This window comes from Vidua macroura, chromosome 34 (assembly GCF_024509145.1).
Source record: "Vidua macroura isolate BioBank_ID:100142 chromosome 34, ASM2450914v1, whole genome shotgun sequence".
NCBI lineage: Eukaryota > Metazoa > Chordata > Aves > Passeriformes > Viduidae > Vidua > Vidua macroura.
Genome location: NC_071604.1, coordinates 412,718 through 434,160, shown reverse-complemented (window position 1 = coordinate 434,160; position 21,443 = coordinate 412,718). Strand labels below are relative to the sequence as shown.

At 42.6% G+C, this 21,443-nt stretch overlaps 1 protein-coding gene across 1 annotated transcript in view; it reads right to left on the bottom strand.

Moving 5' to 3' along the window:
• Positions 1-21,443, bottom strand: part of SCN8A (sodium voltage-gated channel alpha subunit 8) — a 74,140-nt gene that overhangs the window by 38,439 nt on the left and 14,258 nt on the right. Inside the window, exons 2-6 of the mRNA XM_054002012.1 lie at positions 20,424-20,753; positions 10,845-10,963; positions 7,793-7,882; positions 6,551-6,679; positions 3,418-3,509 (exon numbers count right to left, since the gene is read on the bottom strand). Coding sequence (XP_053857987.1) covers positions 3,418-3,509; positions 6,551-6,679; positions 7,793-7,882; positions 10,845-10,963; positions 20,424-20,699 — 706 coding nt within the window. The 5' untranslated portion in view covers positions 20,700-20,753. The remainder of the gene's footprint in view (positions 1-3,417; positions 3,510-6,550; positions 6,680-7,792; positions 7,883-10,844; positions 10,964-20,423; positions 20,754-21,443) is intronic.

Here is a 21,443-nt window from a genome sequence, read left to right as displayed (position 1 = left end):
CTTTAACTCTCCACATCTTGGGTTTCTCCTGCTCAACTGAACTGTCTCAGCACTTCCCTTCCCTTGCAGAAGGAGAATCTTCCCTTTCAGAGGCAGCTTTGGTGACAGCCAGGGCAGGGTTTCACCCACAGCATCGGTGCTTTGGCATTGCTGAGGCCGCTGGGATCATTAACAGGCTCAGGACCAAAGGTGAGAGATTCCAAAAGGAATCCTGCTGGTTTCCAACACCAGTCTGGTCCCTGAGAGGCAGAACTCGTGAGTGGGGAGAACTCAGAATTAATTTTTAGGTGACAGTTTTGAACTAGCTAGAATTTTGGATGCAGAAACAACACTGGATTGGGCTCCTTTAGTCAGCCTTTCTGGTGTGAAGTAGGATGATTCTGTGGTTTATAAATGAGCAGTGAAGGGAGGAAGGAGAAAAAAAAAAAAAAAATAAATCACTGCTGGATTTGGGGTCAGTCAGATCCAAGGTTCCAGCTGAGACCACGTGAACGTTTTGCAATAAATCCTGGACCAGAAACCTTGGTCCCTCCCAACCTCCTCCTCCTACAAAACCCTTGCAGACCAACAGAGGTTAGACCCATCCCAGGAACATAAAGATCCCAAAGCAAACTGTTGCAGACACATTCCTTATAAAGGAATTCTATTTTGAAGCATCATTTACCCCCATCACCCAAACTCTCCACGGATTTTCCGGCGCAGCAGAGCAGGATTTTGCTGCTGTGGCAGACACATCACCCCCAGCACCTCTTGCCATGCTCATCCCACGGCTCTGCTCTGCACATGCACCCGTGGACATCAGCACCTGGGCTCCTGCTTTGGATGCTGCTCTCTCTCAGGTGTGCCAGGAGAGGTTTGGAACCAGGAGAAGACTGGCAGCAGGTGAGATCCCAGTCCAAGGACTGGGAACACTTCAACAAACACAACTCCAACAACTTCCAGCTGCAGCCACCACCCCCGTGCTCCGTGGGCCCAGGTTTCCCTGGATCCTGTGGAATGCAGGTGTGTCCCCAAGTGGTAATTAAAATATAAGAACTCAAGTGCCAATATAGAGAATTTCTTGAGACCATCACGGTTTCATACAGGTTTTGCCACCAAAAAAGACCAAAGGGATATTTTGGTGGTTCAGCTCATGGGTGTCACAGCTTGCTCCTGTCACACAGATCCACGGAGAGCACAGAATTTTGTCCATGGCATGCCAAATTCTGGTGGTATTTCCCATTTTTATCTTGTCTCAAACACATCTTAATTCCAGTTATTGACAGAAGGTGCAGATGGCACTCGAAACACTAAAATGAGCTTCTCAGTAGCTCAGCACAGAGTTAAAATTCCCATTCCATGTGCTGAAGCAGAAGGGGAGCCCCTTTATATTTTGAGTGTATTCTAAAAATCACCTTTTCCTTGCAAAATGATAATGGTAAAGCCCATAAAGAGCACTTTATGCTTTCATATTAATTAATTTAATGCTTTCATATTATCTATATGCTGTATGCAATGGATTACATAGAATATTTATATACTAAATATCCCAAAAGGCCAATTATTCAAATGCTTTACACTCTGCTCTCTTCCAGCAGTCATGGAAAATAAGATTATTTATATTTTTAATGTATTGTATTACATACCATATCTATATGCTGTATGCAATGGATTACATAGAATATTTATATACTAAATACCCCAAAAGGCCAATTATTCAAATGCTTTACACTCCTCCTGCTGTCACAAAATGGAGGGGGCCAAGATTTGTGCTGCTGAAACACACCTGGACAATCCTCCCCCAAAAACAGACAAAAAAACCTCAAAGTTTTGCCACTTCAGGTATGATCAGTGTCCCAAACACCCAAACAGGATCCCCTTGGCTGTGTGTGGCAAATCACCCTTTTTATTCAACCAAAATATGCAGCAAATTGTCCCTCTGATAAAAACGACATTAAAAATGTGCTGAACTTAGCAGGGCTCAGCCCCAGCCCCTGCCATTTGAAATAAAACTCCGTAAGTTTTGAATTTTATGGAGGGAATGATCCAAAAGTGAGCTGTCCTGCTCCCTTCCAGGGGAACACAAGGCATGCTGTCACACAGCCAGCAACCAGCTCCTTAAAGCTGCACCATCTCCACGCTGCTACAACTGAGAAAGCAAAACCACAGGCAAAACTGGTTTTAACATCGATGCTTGTCCTCTGAGCAAGGCAGAGCTCTCTGGAGCAGGCTGAGAGAAAAACCACCCCTCAGCAGCAATTCCCAAAGGCTCCTTTGCTCTTCAATATCACCAGACACGAAGGGAGGCTCAGTAGGAACATCCAGAGTTGTTCTCACTGGGTGCAAGGAAAGCAGGTGCCACGGAGGAGCATCACCACCACCACCATCATCATCATCATCATCATCATCATCATCATGCACAACAGGCAGGTACAGCTGATGGGGTTGGCAGTCTGGGATGGGACAAAAGGGATGTGCCCTACAACTCCACGGGCTGGTCCCTGGCAGCCTGAGAAAGAACCAGCACTGCAGGATCAGGGAATGCATCAGGGAACAAACCACAAAGGAACTGAGACCAAAGCTCACTATTAAATGAGAAGTTATTTCAGGTGCCTACCTTGAAACAGGTTGAGCACCTGGAAAGCAGAAAGCTGGAGATGTGTGAGTGCCTGTAAGACCTGAGCCTTGAGCTTGAGCTCAGAATTAGGGGCACTTTTGAGAAACCACGTGCATGGAGCTTTTCTGCACAAGAATTCAGGATCAGGAAGTGTTCCAGGCCAGGCTGGACAGAGCTGGGATTAAACTGGTCTAGTGGAAGGTGTTCCTGGTAGGAGGTGGAGGCAGGGGGTGGAACAAGATGAGCTTTAAGGTCCCTCCCAGCCCAAACCAGACTGGAATTCTGTCATTCTCAGTCCATGATGTCTCCATGGTGTCCCAAAGGAAGGGCACTGCTCACCCCGTGACACCCAGCTGAGTTACAAGTCCAGAAGCAGCTTTGGGAAGGGTGGTCCTGACAAGTCCAGCTCTGGAGTGGGCTAAATGGTTTTAATCTTGGCTGGGTTTTGTTCTGTTGCTTTATAAAATTATTCCTAAAGCAACTCCAAAACCACTGACAAGAACAGGGCGAGTCCCTGAGCCAGAAACTGTTCAGCCTGAGGAGGAGCCTGATCCTTTTCATCTGGAATTAAACTTTAAAGCCTGGCTTTAGTCTCAGAGATCAGTATGAAATGTGCATACAAAGGGACAGAAAATATGGAGTAACAGCCATAATTTGATGGCCCAGGAGCCTTGATTTCAAACTGCTTTGTTACACAGACTGCAAATCCCATCCAAAAAAATCCCAGTGCCATTTCTGAGGAATGAGCAGTGCAGGAGGGGAGGGGAAATACAGAGAGGACACACACACAAGCCCAGCCTTTAATGCTGAATGGTTCTCACCTGGAATTACAGAGATAGTTTTCAAAGCTCGGAGAACTCTGAAAGTTCTCAATGCTGAGACATTCCCAAGGTCCACAAACTCTGTGACATATCTGCAATGAGGGAGGTCACACACAAAAAACACCATGACAATAACACACACCAAAATAAAACAACAACTACAGACAAAGCAATACATCACTCACAGGGGCCTGTACCCGACAGCTAAACACCAACCGGGGCCGCCTTACCTGGAATTACAGAAATAGTTTTCAAAGCTCTCAGAACCCTGAAAGTGCGCAGAGCTGAAACATTGCCTAGGTTTACAAACTCTGTTATATACCTGCAGAATTAAACCAGAGTTAATGGCACCGTTGGGGTCACCTTCCTTTGCATAAATTGTCTGCTTGTAGGAAACAGCTTGTGATTTAAAACGCTTCAGAAGTGGCATTGAAATGAGAGAGACAGACAAAGGTGCAGGGGTAAAATGAGGTTTAAGTCTCTCTGCTCCTCAAGCAGCTTGCCCAGGTACATGGCTGGATACCCATCCTCAGCTGGAATCATGGAATGTCCTGAGCTGGAAGGGACCCGCTGCATCATCCAGTCCAAGCCCTGGCCCTGCACAGACACCCCAAAAATCCCACCCCGGCAGTGCTGTCCAAGCACTCCTGGAGCTCTGGCAGCCTCGGGGCTGTGCCCATTCCCTGGGGAGCCTGGGCAGTGCCAGCAGCCTCTGGGAGAAGGATCTTTTCCTGACATCCCTCCCCTGACAGCTGCACTGGTTCCCTCGTGTGCTGTCCCTGGTCACAGGGAGCAGAGACCGGAGCTGTCCCTCGGGATGAAGCTGCAGCCCCCCATGAGTCTCCCCTCAGTCTCTTCTCCCCTCTTCTCTTCCCCAGAGCCCTGAGCCACTCCTCCAGACCCTGCCCCATCCCCTTGTCCCCTCTCCAACAGCTTCAGATGTTTTCCATATGGTGGTGCCCCAAACTCCACACCAGTCCTAGAGGGAATTTGAACCTTTGAATCTCTACAGAAGAAGGCAATTGTAAAAATGCCAAATATTTGAGGAGATTTGGTGACACCACCCTGAGCTGTTGCTCTGATCTTTAAAAGTGTTTTCTTTTATAGCTCTTTTAAAAGTTGCAAAGTTCTCATAAAACTGCTTCAGCCTTCTGATAATGTTTACATATTTCTACTTCAGTTCTCACACACTGTTCATGTAAACAATAATTACTTTGCATTCTTCTTTGTAGGAAGAGAGAATTGATGGACTGTTGGTTTGACCAGTGTGGCTGGAGAGAACTTTTAAAAAAACTATTAAAAAAAACCCAACAAATTAACACTTTTAAAAATCAAAACAACACTGAGCAACCTGGACTGGATGAGCTGTAAGGTCCCTCCCAATCCAAACCAATCCATGATTCCATGATTGTACCTCAGATCAGGGGTTTCAGGTATATTCGCTTCACTTCATGTTTTTTAAGACAACATAATCATCTTCTGCTTTGATTAACATCCTTCCACTTAATTAGCATCCTTCGTTTTAATTAGCATCCTCCATTTTTAATCCTTTATGCTTCAATGTCTGCTTGTGAGCCACAGGAAGGTTTGATTCTCTTTTTCCAAGCAGAAAAACCCAAGGTACACAGGGGAGAAGAGGCTTAGTAACAGGGTTGTATTTTACCCCAGCTCAGAGAATATTTCCTCTGTGCTGCCTGGGGACAAACTTGGTATGAAAAGGCAAAGAAATGCTCAACATTCAGGATTTTTCCTGCTGCAGAAAGGCCTCAAGGGCTTCAAAAAACTCAGGTGTTGGGAGCTGCTGGTTATTGGCTTTTCATGGGCAATGTCCAGTTCTTTGTATATTATTTAAATAAACAACTGAAAGGTGGAAAAAGAGCAAAAACTCAGGTGTTGGGAGCTGCTGGTTATTGGCTTTTCATTGACAATGCTCAATTCTTTGCATATAATTTAAATAAACAACTGAAAGGTGGAAAAAGAGCAAAAATTCAAGTGCTGGGAGCTGCTGGTTATTGGCTTTTCATTGACAATGCTCAATTCTTTGCATATAATTTAAATAAACAACTGAAAGGTGGAAAAAGAGCAAAAACTCAGGTGTTGGGAGCTGCTGGTTATTGGCTTTTCATTGACAATGCTCAATTCTTTGCATATAATTTAAATAAACAACTGAAAGGTGGAAAAAGAGCAAAAATTCAAGTGCTGGGAGCTGCTGGTTATTGGCTTTTCATTGACAATGCTCAATTCTTTGTATATAATTTAATTAAACAACTGAAAGGTGGAAAAAGAGCAAAAATTCAAGTGCTGGGAGCTCCTGGTTATTGGCTTTTCATTGACAATGCTCAATTCTTTGTATATAATTTAATTAAACAACTGAAAGGTGGAAAAAGAGCAAAAATTCAAGTGCTGGGAGCTCCTGGTTATTGGCTTTTCAAGGAAAAATATTTCTTCCACCAGCAACTTGGAGTACCAGTGACAAAGACCAGATTTCCATCAGCAGGACTAAATCTGAGCCAGGATCAGCTCAGGGCAAATAAAAAAGGAAAATATGGAAAAAAACCAGGAATTTTTCCAGTGGAGAATATGGGAAAAACCAGGAATTCCTGTTTTAATAAAACCCAGGAATTTCCTGACTCAGACACGCCCATGATCCTCAGGATCAGCCCAATCCAGCAGAAGAGAAAAAAAAGAGGAGGGAAAATCAAATGTCTCCTTTCTGACACTGCAACTTCATGGGTTAATAATGGCTTATTAACAGGTTATTAATGGGTTATTAATCACAGTCCAACCTCCAGTCACAGCCCAAGGAAGGGGTGGCAGAGACTGGAATTTAAAGATATTTGGTTCCTATGCTGATCTGGTGCAAGAACCACCTAAAACCTTGTATTAATCAAGGCAATTTTCAGAAAATCCATTTTTTTTTACTTTTTTTTTTTGCAGTAGTAACTCCACTAACTCCGCGCTGCTGCAGTTTAGAGCTGAAATCCCACCAGGGTGAAACTTTCCTTGAAAAAATCAAGGGGGATTCACTGAAGTTTTCCTTTATGTGTTTTTTCCTGACAAATCTACGCCCCCCTCTCTTGCTCAGGCCACGTCCCCTCCCGTGCACAGAAATCCCTGGGAAAACACAACTCACGCCATCATGATGACGCTGAAATCCAGCCAGTTCCAGGGGTCCCTCAGGAAGGTGAAGCCATCTATACAGAAACCTCTGGCAATGATTTTCACGAGTGATTCAAACGTATAAATCCCGGTGAATGTGTACCTGTCAGGAGGAAATGTCCTTTTAGTGGTGCAAAAAAGGTGAATTATAATGGTATTTGGTTGAATAATTAAAAGAATTAAAAGAATTCTGTATTTAAAATAATTCTATATTAATTAAAATAATTCTACATTGTTGTTGTTGTTATATATAATATAATATATTAAATTATTACATTATATATTATATAATATGTATTATATATTATATAATAATATATATTATTATATATAATAATATATATTATTATATATAATAATATATAATATAACATAATATAATATAACATAATATAACATAACATAACATAACATAACATAACATAACATAACATAATATAATATAATATAATATAATATAATATAATATAATATAATATAATATAATATAATATAATTAATATAATATAAATTCTATATTATATTGTATATATTACATTATATATAATATATAATATATAATCTATGTATTATATATAATATTATATAAATATAATTATAATTATTATATTTTATTATTATATATAATGATATATTATATTATACTTATTATCATTATATATTATTATATATAATAATATATTATTTTATATATTATTATATCATATTATATTCTAATTATATTATTACAATTAGAATTGTATTTATATTATGATTATTATTATATTTGGTTTAAATAAAGGGCTCCACAAGATTTTTAAAAACACAAGAAACACACAAAAAAAAAAATAAAAAAATATATATATATAAAGAAGACAAAAACAAACCCCAAAAATAAAATTAAAAAAAAAACAAAAAAAACCACCAAAAACAAAATCAAAACCAAACCAAAACCAAAAACAACAACAACAACAAAAAAAAAAAAAACCACACAAAAAAACCCCAAAATAAAAAAAAACAAAAACACACCCAAAAAACACACCAAAACCCCCCCCAAAAAAAACCCAAAAAACCTAAAAATACCCGAAAAAAACCACAAACAAAGGGGGAAAACCCACGGGGCGCGTGCAGATAAAAGCACGGGGGAGTTCAGGCTGCTCCAGGGAACAAAGTCAGCGTTTTGGGAGTTCTCACCAAACACCACTGGGCACTGAAATGTGCAACAATCGCTACTCACTCCACGTTCTTGGACCACTCGGGCGGGTTACTGAACGTCATGAACACGCAGTTGGTCAGGATGGTGCACATGATGATCATGCTGAACACCGTGCCAGAGTCAAGGAGCCAGGGCACAAGGGCAGCCTGCCCACCCCACAGGGCACAAGGGGACAAAGGGCACAAGGGCAGCCTGCCCACCCCACAGGGCACAAGGGGACAAAGGGCACAAGGGCAGCCTGCCCACCCCACAGGGCACAAGGGGACCCTGCCCACCCCACAGGGCACAAGGGGACCCTGCCCACCCCACAGGGCACAAAAGGGCAGCCTGCCCACCCCACAGGGCACAAGGGGAGCCTGCCCACCCCACAGGGCACAAGGGGACCCTGCCCACCCCACAGGGCACAAGGGGACCCTGCCCACCCCACAGGGCACAAAAGGGCAGCCTGCCCACCCCACAGGGCACAAGGGGAGCCTGCCCACCCCACAGGGCACAAGGGGACCCTGCCCACCCCACAGGGCACAAGGGGACCCTGCCCACCCCACAGGGCACAAAAGGGCAGCCTGCCCACCCCACAGGGCACAAGGGGACCCTGCCCACCCCACAGGGCACAAGGGCTGCAGGACCCAGGCACGCCCCGGCTGGGCTCGGGAGCAGCCACGGGAAATGAATTCTCTCTGTCTTTAGTGTGTGGGGCTGCAGAGCACATCTGTGTGCTGGGTGCACTGGATTGGTTACAGGAGCTATATATCTATATGTCTACATATCTATATATCTATATGTCTATATCTATATCTATATCTATATATCTATATATCTATATATCTATATATCTATATATCTATATATCTATATATCTATATGTCTATATCTATATATCTCTATATCTATATATCTATCTATATCTCTATCTATATCTATCTATATATCTCTATCTATATCTCTATCTATATCTATATCTATGTCTATATCTATGTCTATATCTATATCTATATCTATCTATATATCTATATCTATCTATCTATCTATCTATCTATCTATCTATCTATATCTCTATATATCTATGTACCTATATCTATATCTATATTTATATCTATATCTATATCTCCACATATACACATATATATACACATATATAGCATTTATATGCTATATGTTTATATATTTATATACTATAGTTATATACTATACATATTTATATATATTTTATATATAATATTTATATACAATATATTTTAGTATGCTGTATTATTATACTATTTATATACTACATAACACATATACTATTTACAATGTATTATATACAATATTTATATATTATATATTTTAATATACTGTATTATGAGTACTATGTATATTTAACTATATAACTATAACTATATATAGTTATAACTATATAATGATATATAAATATATACTAAATAACATATAGGACTACATAAATGGCATTTTATGTCACCATTTGATGAATTTTCTGGTTGATTTAAATTTCATACACTTTTTATATATACATATATAGTATATAACATATATGACTACCTAATTGGCATTTTATGTCACCTTTTGGTGAATTTTCTGGTTGATTTAAATTTCATACACTTTTTATATATACATATATACTATATAACATATAGGACTACATAAATGGCATTTTATGGCACCATTTGGTGAATTTTCTGGTTGATTTAAATTTCATATACTTTTTATATATACATATATAGTATATAACATTTATGACCACATAATTGGCATTTTATGTCACCTTTTGGTGAATTTTTTTGTTTATTTAAATTTCATATACTTTTTATATATACATATAGTATATAACATATATGACTACCTAATTGGCATTTTATGTCACCTTTTGGTGAATTTTTTTGTTTACTTGAATTTCATATACTTTTTATATATACATATAGTATATAACATATATGACTACCTAATTGGCATTTTATGTCACCTTTTGGTGAATTTTCTGGTTGATTTAAATTGAATTTACTTGTAAAGTTCATTTTGTAGAAATCAATGCTATATTTTCTGGTATGTCTCAGCAACTCAGTTCAGAGGCTTAGATGAAAAGGTGTCCCTGAATCCATCTGCTCAGTAAGCACTGAACGAGGAGTGGGGAAATCCAGATTATTTCACTCCCAAAATGATTTCAGGAGACTCAGAGAGACCCCAGGGCCTTCAGCAGCACCTGGCAGAAATTCAGAATTCATCCCTGAGCTGCACATCCAGGGGGAGGAAAAGCCACGAGAAACAAGCCAAGAGCCAAAGGAAATATTCCCAGGTCAGCTCTGAGAAGATGGAAAAGCTTTTCCTCCAGCTGAGATCCAGGAAGGGAAACTACAGAAACCTCTAAACCATGGGGAGGTGTTTCCATTTTAGAGCCATTTTCTAAAAATAAATAAATAAGCAGCTCAGTCAATAAAATACATTATTTTTTTTTCTCCTGATAACAGCATCAGATGGTGCTTCCAAAGCTCTGCAATGGGACATTCTGGAAGAGCTTTGCCATTAAGGAGGATGTTTTAGAGATGCCAAAAGAGCAAGAAATTGGTCAGGGTCTAATTGCAGACCAGGTGGGCTGTGGCTTGTTCTCTAGGTAATAATTCTATTTATTTCTGTGTAATATTTTACATAGAAAAATATGTAAATAGAATATATATTACATATATTTTAATTTCAATTTTAATAATTTTAATTTAACAAAACCCTATTTTAATTCGGTTTAACCATTTCCGTAACTCTCCTTCACCTTAAGTCAAATCTTAATTTGGAACTTAATGAGTTCCAAAAACTCATCCACGTGTGTGAACAGGGAAAATAAAGATTTTCCCTTCACTGGATGTGGCTAAAGAACTGCTTTTTCCTCCAGTAAAAAATCTGGATTTTTTTGGGCATATTCTGAGGCCCCAGCTCCAGGTGCAGGACTGGAATATTTATATTTGGGAACTGAGCAAAAGACAGCAGGAAAAGAGATTTTTCAACAAACAGAAAAGATCAGCAACAAGACAACAGCTAAGAGAATTGCATCGAATACACAACGGTAATTCAGTAATAAAAAGGATATGAATGTATCAAAATTTTAATAGCTATTCTTCTAAACAGATTAAAAGGACTTAAAATGTACAAGGCAGGTGTGGCACTAAATCGGAAGAGTGTTTTCCCTCTGTTTAGTACTACAAAGGTCTGCAGAGAAAAAAAGAAAGAGAGAAAGAGAGAGAGAGAGTTAATGCAGGGAAATCACAGCAGGAATTGCACAAAGCAGACAAAATTTCAGGGGGAAAAAAAGCATTTTTGTTGTTTTTTTTTTTTAGTATTTCCTTCATGAAGCTTATAAAAGACAGAATTAATGCAGGAAAATTATAGCAGGAATTGTACAAAGTAGAGAAAATTTCAGGGGGAAAAAAAGCATTTTTTGGTTGTTTTTTTTTTTTTATATTTCCTTTATGAAAGAGAGAATTAATGCAGGAAAATTATAGCTGGAATTGTACAAAGTAGATAAACTTCCAGGGTAAAAAAAAGCATTTTTTGGTTTTTGGTTTTTTTTTTTTTAATATTTTCTTTATGAAGCTCATGAAAGAGAGAATTAATGCAGGAAAATTATAGCAGGAATTGTACAAAGTAGATAAACTTCCAGGGTAAAAAAAAGCATTTTTTGGTTTTTGTTTTTTTTTTTTTTAATATTTTCTTTATGAAGCTCATGAAAGAGAGAATTAATGCAGGAAAATTATAGCAGGAATTGCACAAAGTAGAGAAAATTTCAGGGTAAAAAAAAAGCATTTTTTGGTTGTTTTTTTTTTTTTAATATTTTCTTTATGAAGCTCATGAAAGAGAGAATTAATGCAGGAAAATTATAGCAGGAATTGCTATAGTAGAGAAAATTTCAGGGTAAAAAAAAAAAAAGGATTTTTTTTTTTTTTTTTTTTATATTTCCTTTATGAACTGCAACAATGAAGCTTTTGCAAGAGAGAGTTAATGCAGGAAAATCACAGCAGGAATTGTACAAAGTAGATAAACTTCCAGGGTAAAAAAAATAGCATTTTTTGTTGTTTTTTTTTTTTTTAAATATTTCCTTTATGAAGCTCCCATTAGGGTAGAACACAGCAGCGCATCATGGGCACCACCCACCAGGACACCAGGGGTAATTCTGCTCCAAAAATCCATTGAATTTGCGATCTCAGACGAGGCAGAAGCCAAACCTCCCAGGCAAGCCCCTCTCCCCTCTCCCACACCCCGTTCTTCCTTCCCAAGGGTGAGAACGGAGGTCCCCGGAGCAGATCTGGCACAGCCTCCTTCCCTGCTGGAACCTGAAACGCAAAGAACTCGCAGAATTTGAGGCTTGTAAGCTGGAATTTAAAATTAAACGCTGGATTTGATCTGAGACCTTGGAAAAGGCCTTCAAGCTTAAGTGTTAGAGGTGCAAATGTGGGTTTAGAGTTTAAAGTAGAGACACATTCAGCTAAGTAAAGGAAAGTTGAAAGTTTTAGAGTTTAAGATGTAGAAAAAATTAAAGTAGTTACAGAGCAAAGGAGTTTGGAATATAGGACTATAGGTTTGTGTGTTATAACATTATATATATTATAAACAAACCTATATTATTATATATATTATAAACAAACCTATATTATCATGTATATTATAAACAAACCTATATTATTATGTATACTATAAACAAACCTATATTATTATATATACTATAAACAAACCTATATTATTATATGTATTATAAACAAACCTATATTATTATATATACTATAAACAAACCTATATTATTATATATATTATAAACAAACATATGTTATTATATATATTCTAAACAAACCTATATTATTATTATTAATATAACAAACCTATATTATAATTATATATTGGCTAAGAAAGTTTACACACTAGTACGGGTCTATAAGATGAAATATTTAAGGATTGGGTCAAAACCATAAATATCTTTGGCAGAAGAGTTTCCTTGGTTAATAACTCTTTAAAAGGACTTGTAACCAAGGGTCTTGTGACTTTCTGAATTGTGCTGTAACAATGTGAGCTGAACTCACCCTTCTTTACTTATACAGAAAACAAGAAAATCAACTGCACCACTAAAAACCACTCAGAGGTCTCGTCTCAAACTTATTCAAAACTCCCCACAGGTGAATTATCACACATCCCAAATAACCACAACAATTCCTGCTGCTGCAAATCCCTGGAAATAGAGGCTGACAGGCAAGCAGGACCAAGATGAGGTGGCAGCGTCCCCCAGGCCAGCAGACACAGGTCACCCAGCACAGCCCAGGCTCTCACTGCCTTTCCCCAGAGCTGGTTAAATGGGAGCTTCATTTCTTCCTTAAGAACCTGTGGGATGAATTTCAGGTTCATTTCTTCCTTAAGAACCTGTGGGATGAATTTCAGGTTCATTTCTTCCTTAAGAACCTGTGGGATGAATTTCAGGTTCGTTTCTTCCTTAAGAACCTGTGGGATGAATTTCAGGTTCATTTCCTCAATAAGAACCTGTGGGATGAATTTCAGGTTCATTTCTTCATTAAGAACCTGTGGAATTAATTTCAGGCTCATTTTTTCCTTAAGAACCTGTGGGATGATCCGTGTGAGCGTGGGGCAGAATTCTGCTGGGCCATTCTCCCTGCGGAGAGCAGCACCAGGAGCATCAGGGGCAAACCATCAGGACCATCCCAGCCAGGGAAAAATGCAATTTGTGTGCACAAAGCCCTTCCCCTGACACCATTTATCCCATTTTTATCCTCTCCAGGATGGCCCCAAAGCACAGCTGGACTCACTCCTGTCTCCAGCCCCCGGCTGGCACAGCCCCGAGCTCAGAGCCCAACCCCAGGGAATCCACCAGGGCTCTCTGCCAGCACAGGCTTCCCCAGGAGATTCACTCTTAGGAAATTTGTCATTTTCTTCATCAATGAAACAACAGATTTGAGCTCGTTTGGTTAAATTAGACCATTGAGCAGTAAATTATTTGCAAAGGAAATCAAAATCAGATTGTGGTTCAGCAGCAAGAGAGGAAGGTTTGTTAGCAGAACCACTAATGCATCCCCCACCAAAAGCACTTTAAAGACAGCCCTGGACAGCTCTTAAATTAAGAGCATCAAGAATTAATGACCAGACCACCTTGGCATGGACAAACCTTCTAAAAGGCCCAAAGTTGCCATTACAGAGAGCTCAGGGGACACCCAGTTCTAGGAATCAGCTCTCCCCCCTTCCCTGACACCACAAATTTCCCAGGACTCGCACCCCCTTCCTTTTTAAATCTCTTTAAAAAGGATCTCCCAACTCTCCCACACCTTTTGAGCAATGAACCCACCAGCAGGACCATGCTGGACATTACGTGGGACAAGGGGAGCTGGGAGAAGACAGGAACTTCCCAAACCCCACTCAGCAGTTCTGAGAGGTGGCTCAGTTCCACTGTGCCTCCATTTCCCACGGGAAAAATCCCCAGGCAGGAGCCTGTGGCTCGTTCAGCCAAAATCAGCAGGAGTAAAACCCTGGAGACACAGAAATGGCTTCAGGGAGGGGGAACAACCCAAAACTCAGCTGGGCTGGGTGGAGGGAACAGCCCCACACGAGGCTGGGAGCCCTTGGTCCTGGCACATGGCAGGGATCCCGTGGAACAGCCACTTTCACAAGGCCTGACTCAGGAATTTGGCACTGTCTGCTGTAAAAACCACAGAATCCCCAAATCCCTGAGGGTGAAAAAGGTCTCCAAGGCCATCGAGTGCAACTTGTGAGCAATCACCCAGCCCAGAGTGCTGAGTGCCAGTCACTCCTTGGACATCTCCAGGGATGGGGAGTCCAAACCTCCCTGGGCAGCCCCTTCCAAAGCCTGACTGTTGCCCTGATTTTTAAAAGTGTTAAGTTTTCTTTTATAGTTCTTTTGAAAGTTTTAAAGTTCTCATAAAACTTCTTCAGCCTTCTGATAATGTTTACATATTTCTACTGCAGTTCTCACACACTGTTCACATAAATAATGATTGTTTTGCCTTCTTCTTTGTGGGAGGAGAGAATTGATGGACTGTTGGTTTGACCAGTGTGGTTGGAGAGGTGGCAATTCCATCCTCCAATCCATGGTCACCTCTGGAATTCTATAAATACCAGATGTTTGAATAAAACTTTGTCTTTTTTCTCTTTTGAACTTACCAAGCTTCTGTGTACTCATTTCGTGTCCAGTAGCGACAACCGAGTTTGAACAACAACCGTGGAGGTGTGGAATGGTTTGGACTGGAAATGTCCTTCAGACCATCCCATTCCACCTCCTGAACAACCATGGAGGTGTGGAATGGTTTGGATTTGAAATGTCCTTCAGAAGATCCCATTCCACCCCCTGAACAGCAGCCATGGAGGTGTGGAATGGTTTGGACTGGAAATGTCCTTCAGAAGATCCCATTCCACCCCCTGCCCTGTCCAACCTGGCTTTGGATACTCCAGGGCCAGGAGAGACAAGGAATATAGCGACACCTGACCACCCTTTCCATCAAGAAATCTGAGTTTTCATCCCCCTGCCCACCAAACATCAACTCCATGATCTTCCTGCTGAATCCCTCACCTGTTCTGTGACTGTACCTAAGGCAGTTCTTTGTTTTCTCCCTGTGCCCTGCCCAGATTTCTCCTTTTAGACCACAAAACGTGCTGAATTGTTCCTGCCTGTAAAGCCCATCATCCCTGGGCCTTTCAGCACAACCCTCACAGCAGTGAGGTGTCAGACTTCCAGTCTGCTCATGGATTACAACTGTTCTGAGATCCACCATTCCACTGGGTACCCTCTAAAATCCTGAGTAAATCTCCACTTGGTCTCGTCAATAGAAAGAAAAGCCCAAAAGCCAAGAAGTGTTTGGCAATTTAAATCCTCTCTTAGTTTTCCGTTCTGCTGCTGACATATTAAAACTCCATTTCAAAATGGCTGCAAGTTCTTAAAACATTTTCTGGATCTGGGCCAAGAACATCCTTAAGAGCTTTTATGATGTGCTGAAGCAAAGCTCAAAACTCAGAGGAAGGTGATACCTGGAAAAAGGTATTTTGCAGTCAGTTTAAGAAGATGGTTTTGTCTGGTTGGACTTCCCAAAGCCTCCATTTGTTGTTAGAGCTGTGAAAAAACTCCATCCTCTTTAGTTTCCATCAAGTTCATCAGGACCCACCAAAACCTTGGAAATAGGTTTCATAAAGAGAAGGTTTCATAAAAATCAATCTGCAAAATGATGACTGTGCTTGGGAGAGCAACAGAACCAACTGGGGGATGGCAAGAATCATCCAGCTCCAGCAAGATTTAGAACATTCCTGCTTCCTGCAGGTTTGCCACTGAGCAGTTCTGTAATGGCTGAGGAGTGAGGGGGAGTGGGCAGGAGATTTCAGAAGCAAACAGCTTTAGGAACAGCCTCAGAACATATGGGAGCACATTCCTGCAGCAGTGACACGACGTGGAGCAGGGGAGAGCGGTGACTTCCTGGTGGCGCCCTGAGCGAGCCACCGGGGCTGCTGGAAAAGGAATTTACAGCAAACTCGGGCACCCTGAAGAGTTACAGACACAATCAGTCCTGAGAGCAGCCCTGGGGAGAAGGGTTTGAGGTGCCCCAGGGACCCCCCAAGCCTGGGCTGAGTCCCCAGCAGGGGAGGGGGGGTTTGTCCCTCTGCCCTGCTCAGGTGAGACCCCACCTGCAGAGCTGCCCCAGCCCCGGGAGGATGTGGAGCTGCTGGAGAGAATCCCTGATTTTTAAGTTTTCTGTGCAAGGAAATCCACTCTGCCTCCTGGCCAGAAATAATTCTCCACCCTTTCCCCCACCACGAGTGGGCTGCAGTTATTCAGGAGATGGGAGCAGAGATTCCACACTTGGCACTCCCTGATCCCAGCTCTGCCTGGATCCACAGCACCAACAGCCACACTCAGCCAGCAGCTCCATCACACTCTGCCTTCCCTCCAACACCTGGAGAGGACTGCAGAACACGACTGCCAGGGAATCCAATCTCCTTTCTTCACTCCTTCCCTTCCACACCCACTTTTCCTGCTCCTTTGAAGCCGACTGGAGAGGCAGAGTGGAAGAAAAAACACCATTAAGCACTCAAGACCTGGAAAAGGCAATGAGACGCTGGAAATAAGAATAAAAAGCTGATTTTTGGGATGGTTCTGACTCTTCCCTCTGTTTTGGTGACTTCATTGAAATGCAAACCCAGGAATGGTGTCGTGACCTTGCAGAGTCACCACCTCTCCCTGCAGACACCACGGGCCAAGGCTCCTGAGGCACATTCCAGAGCCAGACGTGCCTCCCGCAGCTGGTCCCTCACATCCCTGTGATTTTCCTGGGCCAAGGTGACATTCTGGACCCACAGGGCCCGTTTCCAAAGCTGGCATGTGACTTGACAAAGCTGCAAGTCACTCCCTTGGCAGGAAGGCTCTGGAGAGATCCTCAGGTGCTTCTCTGGCAGCCACGGGTGACCTCAGACGTCCCAGCCCAGCCTCAGACCTCACGTGTGCGCGGACATTGTTCCTTTTTTCCTCTGAAATCCACCCACCTAAACTTGTCCACAGCCTCAGCTCACAGAATATCCAGGGACCTTCTGCTGCCTCCTAACTGGAGCCTTTGCAGAAGCAGCACCTTCTCCTCATTCTGCAGCAGGGATGAAATTCAAGGGAATTGGAAATTCCAGGGAATTGAGGAGAACGGCCCCAACCTGGCAAACATCATGTCCAGAGGGAAAGAACACGGTGAGGAGGTGTTTAGTAGGAATGGGCTGGGCCACAAATGGATCAGAAGGAAAGAGAGGTGTAGAAGATAGAAAAACATTCAAAATGGAAATCCTGGTAAGGCTGAAGGAATGAAAGAGGAAGATGGTCCTGATGTCTTAAGAAACACTGAAGGATTTAAGGCCATGCTCTGCTCCCGTGGCTGGGGCTGTTCACACAGGGGGTTTTCCTGAATTTTGTTTGCACATGTGAACGACGAAGTTCATGTACCTGCCTTTTGGATATATTAATTGGAATGGTTTGGGTTTCCATAATAAAAATGGGCAACTATTGCTCCTGCCTTGTTCTTCAGGCCAGGAACTGGAAGGCCATTACAAGTTGTAAAACAAAGAATCATAAAAAAATTCTTTCTGGTCCTTATACAGAGACAAAAAGGAGCTAAAGCAGCTCCCAAACCTGCTACCTGTGAGCAAAGGGATTTCAGACTCTCCTCAAAGCCATGACTTACCCCTCACTTCAAGACACTCAGGGGCTAGAATGTGTCCAGAGCTGGGAACAAGCTGAACGTGATCCTGGAGGTCTTTTCCAGCTTCAGGGATTCTGTGACTCCCATATTGCAAAATGAAACTGAGCAGAGGAAAGAGCAGCACATTGGACAAAACCATTGCTGGGCTACAAACCCAGGACTTGTGGCTCCCTGTGCCACGGTTCTGTTTCCAGGTCACACTGTTTCTCCTTTAGATATCAGTTTACAGGTGCTGGGAGGTTCAGCTGCTCTGTTAAAATGCAGTTTCAGTTTCCTTAGACAAACCAAGATCACCGTGTCCTCCTGCAGGGGAAAGGAACCGGCTCATTCGTCCCCGTGCACGCTGCAAAAGCAAAGACCTGTGATGCAAAGCCTTCTGGAGAGGGGGAGAAAAAAAAAAAAAAAAAACTTGGAAAACTTCCCATGATTCAAGCAGATTCGCAATTCCTGATGATTCAGAGAAGGGCCCTTTTTTATCGGCCTTAAAAAAAATTCTTTGTGGAAAGTCACTGACTATTGGAAGCAGCAAGGAGCACTAAGGCAAGGCCATGCTGGGATGGACACAACAGGAAGGGAGCAGAGGATTCAGGGTCGGTGGGGAGAGCCAGACCCTGCTCGAGGTCAGCAGGGCTGGGGGGGAGTTTGCTCCCATCTCCAGAACCTTCCCTGCATCTCAGCCCGCCAAGGATTCCACACGGCGCTCCCAGAGATGTGACAGATGCCTTCAGAGAGGGGAATGCAGCTCATTTCTTGCTCTAAAAATGAAAGGTTTATTAATAGCCTTGTGTTGGGAGGCAAACGTGGAGCAGGATGCGGCAGGAGGGATAACGGGGTTCCCTGTGCCTCCTTGTTTGGGGTGGAATGTTGAGAACCACGGAGCTCTGCCCACTGCCCCTTCAGCACTGCCACCTACTTCAGCCAAAAAAACCATGAATCAGCCCAGTTCTCCCACTGCCACCACCCCTTCAACTCACAGACACAGAGAGGCTTCAAAAATCTGCCAGTGGGGATCACAGACATTTCCTAACACCCCTGTGGTGGGTAAAAGGGGTCAAGAGACCTTGGGAGTTCTCCTGTGAGGGTGGGCACAGGGTGCCCAGAGAAGCTGTGGGTGCCCCTGGAAATGTCCAAGGCCAGGCTGGACAGGGCTTGGGGCAGCCTGGCATGGTGGCAAGTGTCCCTGTCCCTGGCAGGGGTGGCACTGGATGAGCTTTAAGGTCCCTCCCAAACCAAATCCTGTAATTCCATCACCTGCTCTCACCAGAACCAGACTGGTTTAATAAAGGGAAACTATTTGTTTCATAAATAAAATAGTATTCCTGAGGATAACTAAGCTGCCTCGTTCCCACAGCAGCTCCTGGTAGTGCATCTCCTGAAGGAGCACATCAGCTGGGCACCACGATGCCACACACAGATCCCCAAATTTCACAGCCCTGCTCTGAGTCAGAACCTGCCCTCAGCACTCTGGACACGAGAATTAATTGACACAACCAACCATTAGATTAATCAGTGTGAACACAGTAAAGAAGGGTCAGTTACACTCATCACTCCCCAGATTCAGCTGATTTCATGTGAATGATGCCCTGCCAGTCTCAGAGTTGCTTCTGAGCGTGGCACAAACGTCTGTCCCAACAAAAACTCATCAAACATTGGTCACCCATGACACGGATTTCACACGCAGCCAGTTCTGAGCTCTCAACAGCCACATCACAGCTCCTGTCACCCACACAGCTCAATCTGCAGCTCCCCCAGAGGCACAGCTGAGCCTCAGTGGAGATGGTGACTGTTTCAGCTGGCTCAGACTTGTATCCAAGAAAGCAATGAAATTAAACACTGAAGAACCTCAGCTTCAGCCTTCTAAGAAAATCAGTGACCACGCTCCTCATTCCATCACCAGCGGATCCCTTCCCTTCATCCCAGCAGAGTTTGCCAAGCATCCCCTCACCACATCATTTCTTCAAACACCTCAGCACCCATAAATGCTTCCTGCCACATCACCTTAGTCCCAGACAAATAAAAATTAAGATGAAAGAGAGTTGATTAGTTTCCTTTTTTGCCACGATTCTGTGTCCCAGTGCCTCCTAACCATCAATTTCAGCTTGAATTCCACGTAATTGATGAAATACACACTGAAACCCTCACTGTTACCCCTCAGTTAAATTCTTCTTATTGCCCTGATGGTTAAAACTGGCACTTTAGCACAACTTGAACCATTTTTAGTTTCCAGAGCTTGTTCTCCTAACTCCATCCTTAAAGACTGAGGTGATAGAGGCGATCACATCACCTCTGTTAAACCTCACAGAAAAATACATAAGAAAGCAAAACAACCAAACCATCCAAGACTCCCTTTCTTTTTATCTTCTGTTCAAACCATACCCAAACCTTCCCAAGGGGAAAAAAAAGGCGCTTTAGTAACTCCTTCCTTGCAGACTCACTTTCTGGGTCATATAATAAGGGTCAAAGTCCTCCAGGGGCACAGCAACCAGCCCTTTAGGGATGTCCCCGTAGATGAAAGGCAAATTCTTGCCCGCCTCAAGGTCACTGTTTGGTTTTGGTTTGCTGTCTTCGTCGTCATCCCGGTGGCTGCTGTCCTGCTTGGAGCGCTGCTTCTTCTTCAGCTCCGCGATGTGTTTCTCGATGTTGGCCAGGGACTCCGGAGTGAAGGGTTTAAAACTCTCGGGGCCTGGTGGTGCGAGCAGCCGCGCTGCCATCTTTTCATCCTGCAGCAGCTTCTTTCGAGGTGTTGCAGCCCGGGCAGGTCAGCTCTGCTGGGGAGAAAACACAGGCACGAGGTCAGAAGAGCACGGGGAGCCCTGCTCGTCACATCCCCGTGAGGTGATGCCTTGAGAGGCTCCTGGAACAGAGCTACACAGAGTTCACGAATAAAGGAGGGATTTATTAAAATGATCTCCTCAATGGATGCACCTTGGGCAGTACAAGAGCCTGGCCATGGCTCCACCCAAGATGGTCACAAGTTTTTCATACAATTACAAATTTTTATTTATACTTTTGAAGCCCTGAGGTTGTAGGTAATGCCTTGAGAGGCTCCTGGAACAGAGCTACACAGAGTTCAAGAATAAAGGAGGGATTTATTAAAATTATATCCTCAAATGATGCACCTTGGGCAGTACAAGAGCCTGGCCATGGCTCCACCCAAGATGGTCACAAGTTTTTCATACAATTACAAATTTTTATTTATACTTTTGAAGCCCTGAGGTTGTAGGTAATGCCTTGAGAGGCTCCTGGAACAGAGCTACACAGAGTTCAAGAATAAAGGAGGGATTTATTAAAATTATATCCTCAAATGATGCACCTTGGGCAGTACAAGAGCCTGGCCATGGCTCCACCCAAGATGGTCACAAGTTTTTCATACAATTATCAATTTTTATTTATACTTTTGAAGCCCTGAGGTTGTAGGTGATGCCTTGAGAGGCTCCTGGAACAGAGCTACACAG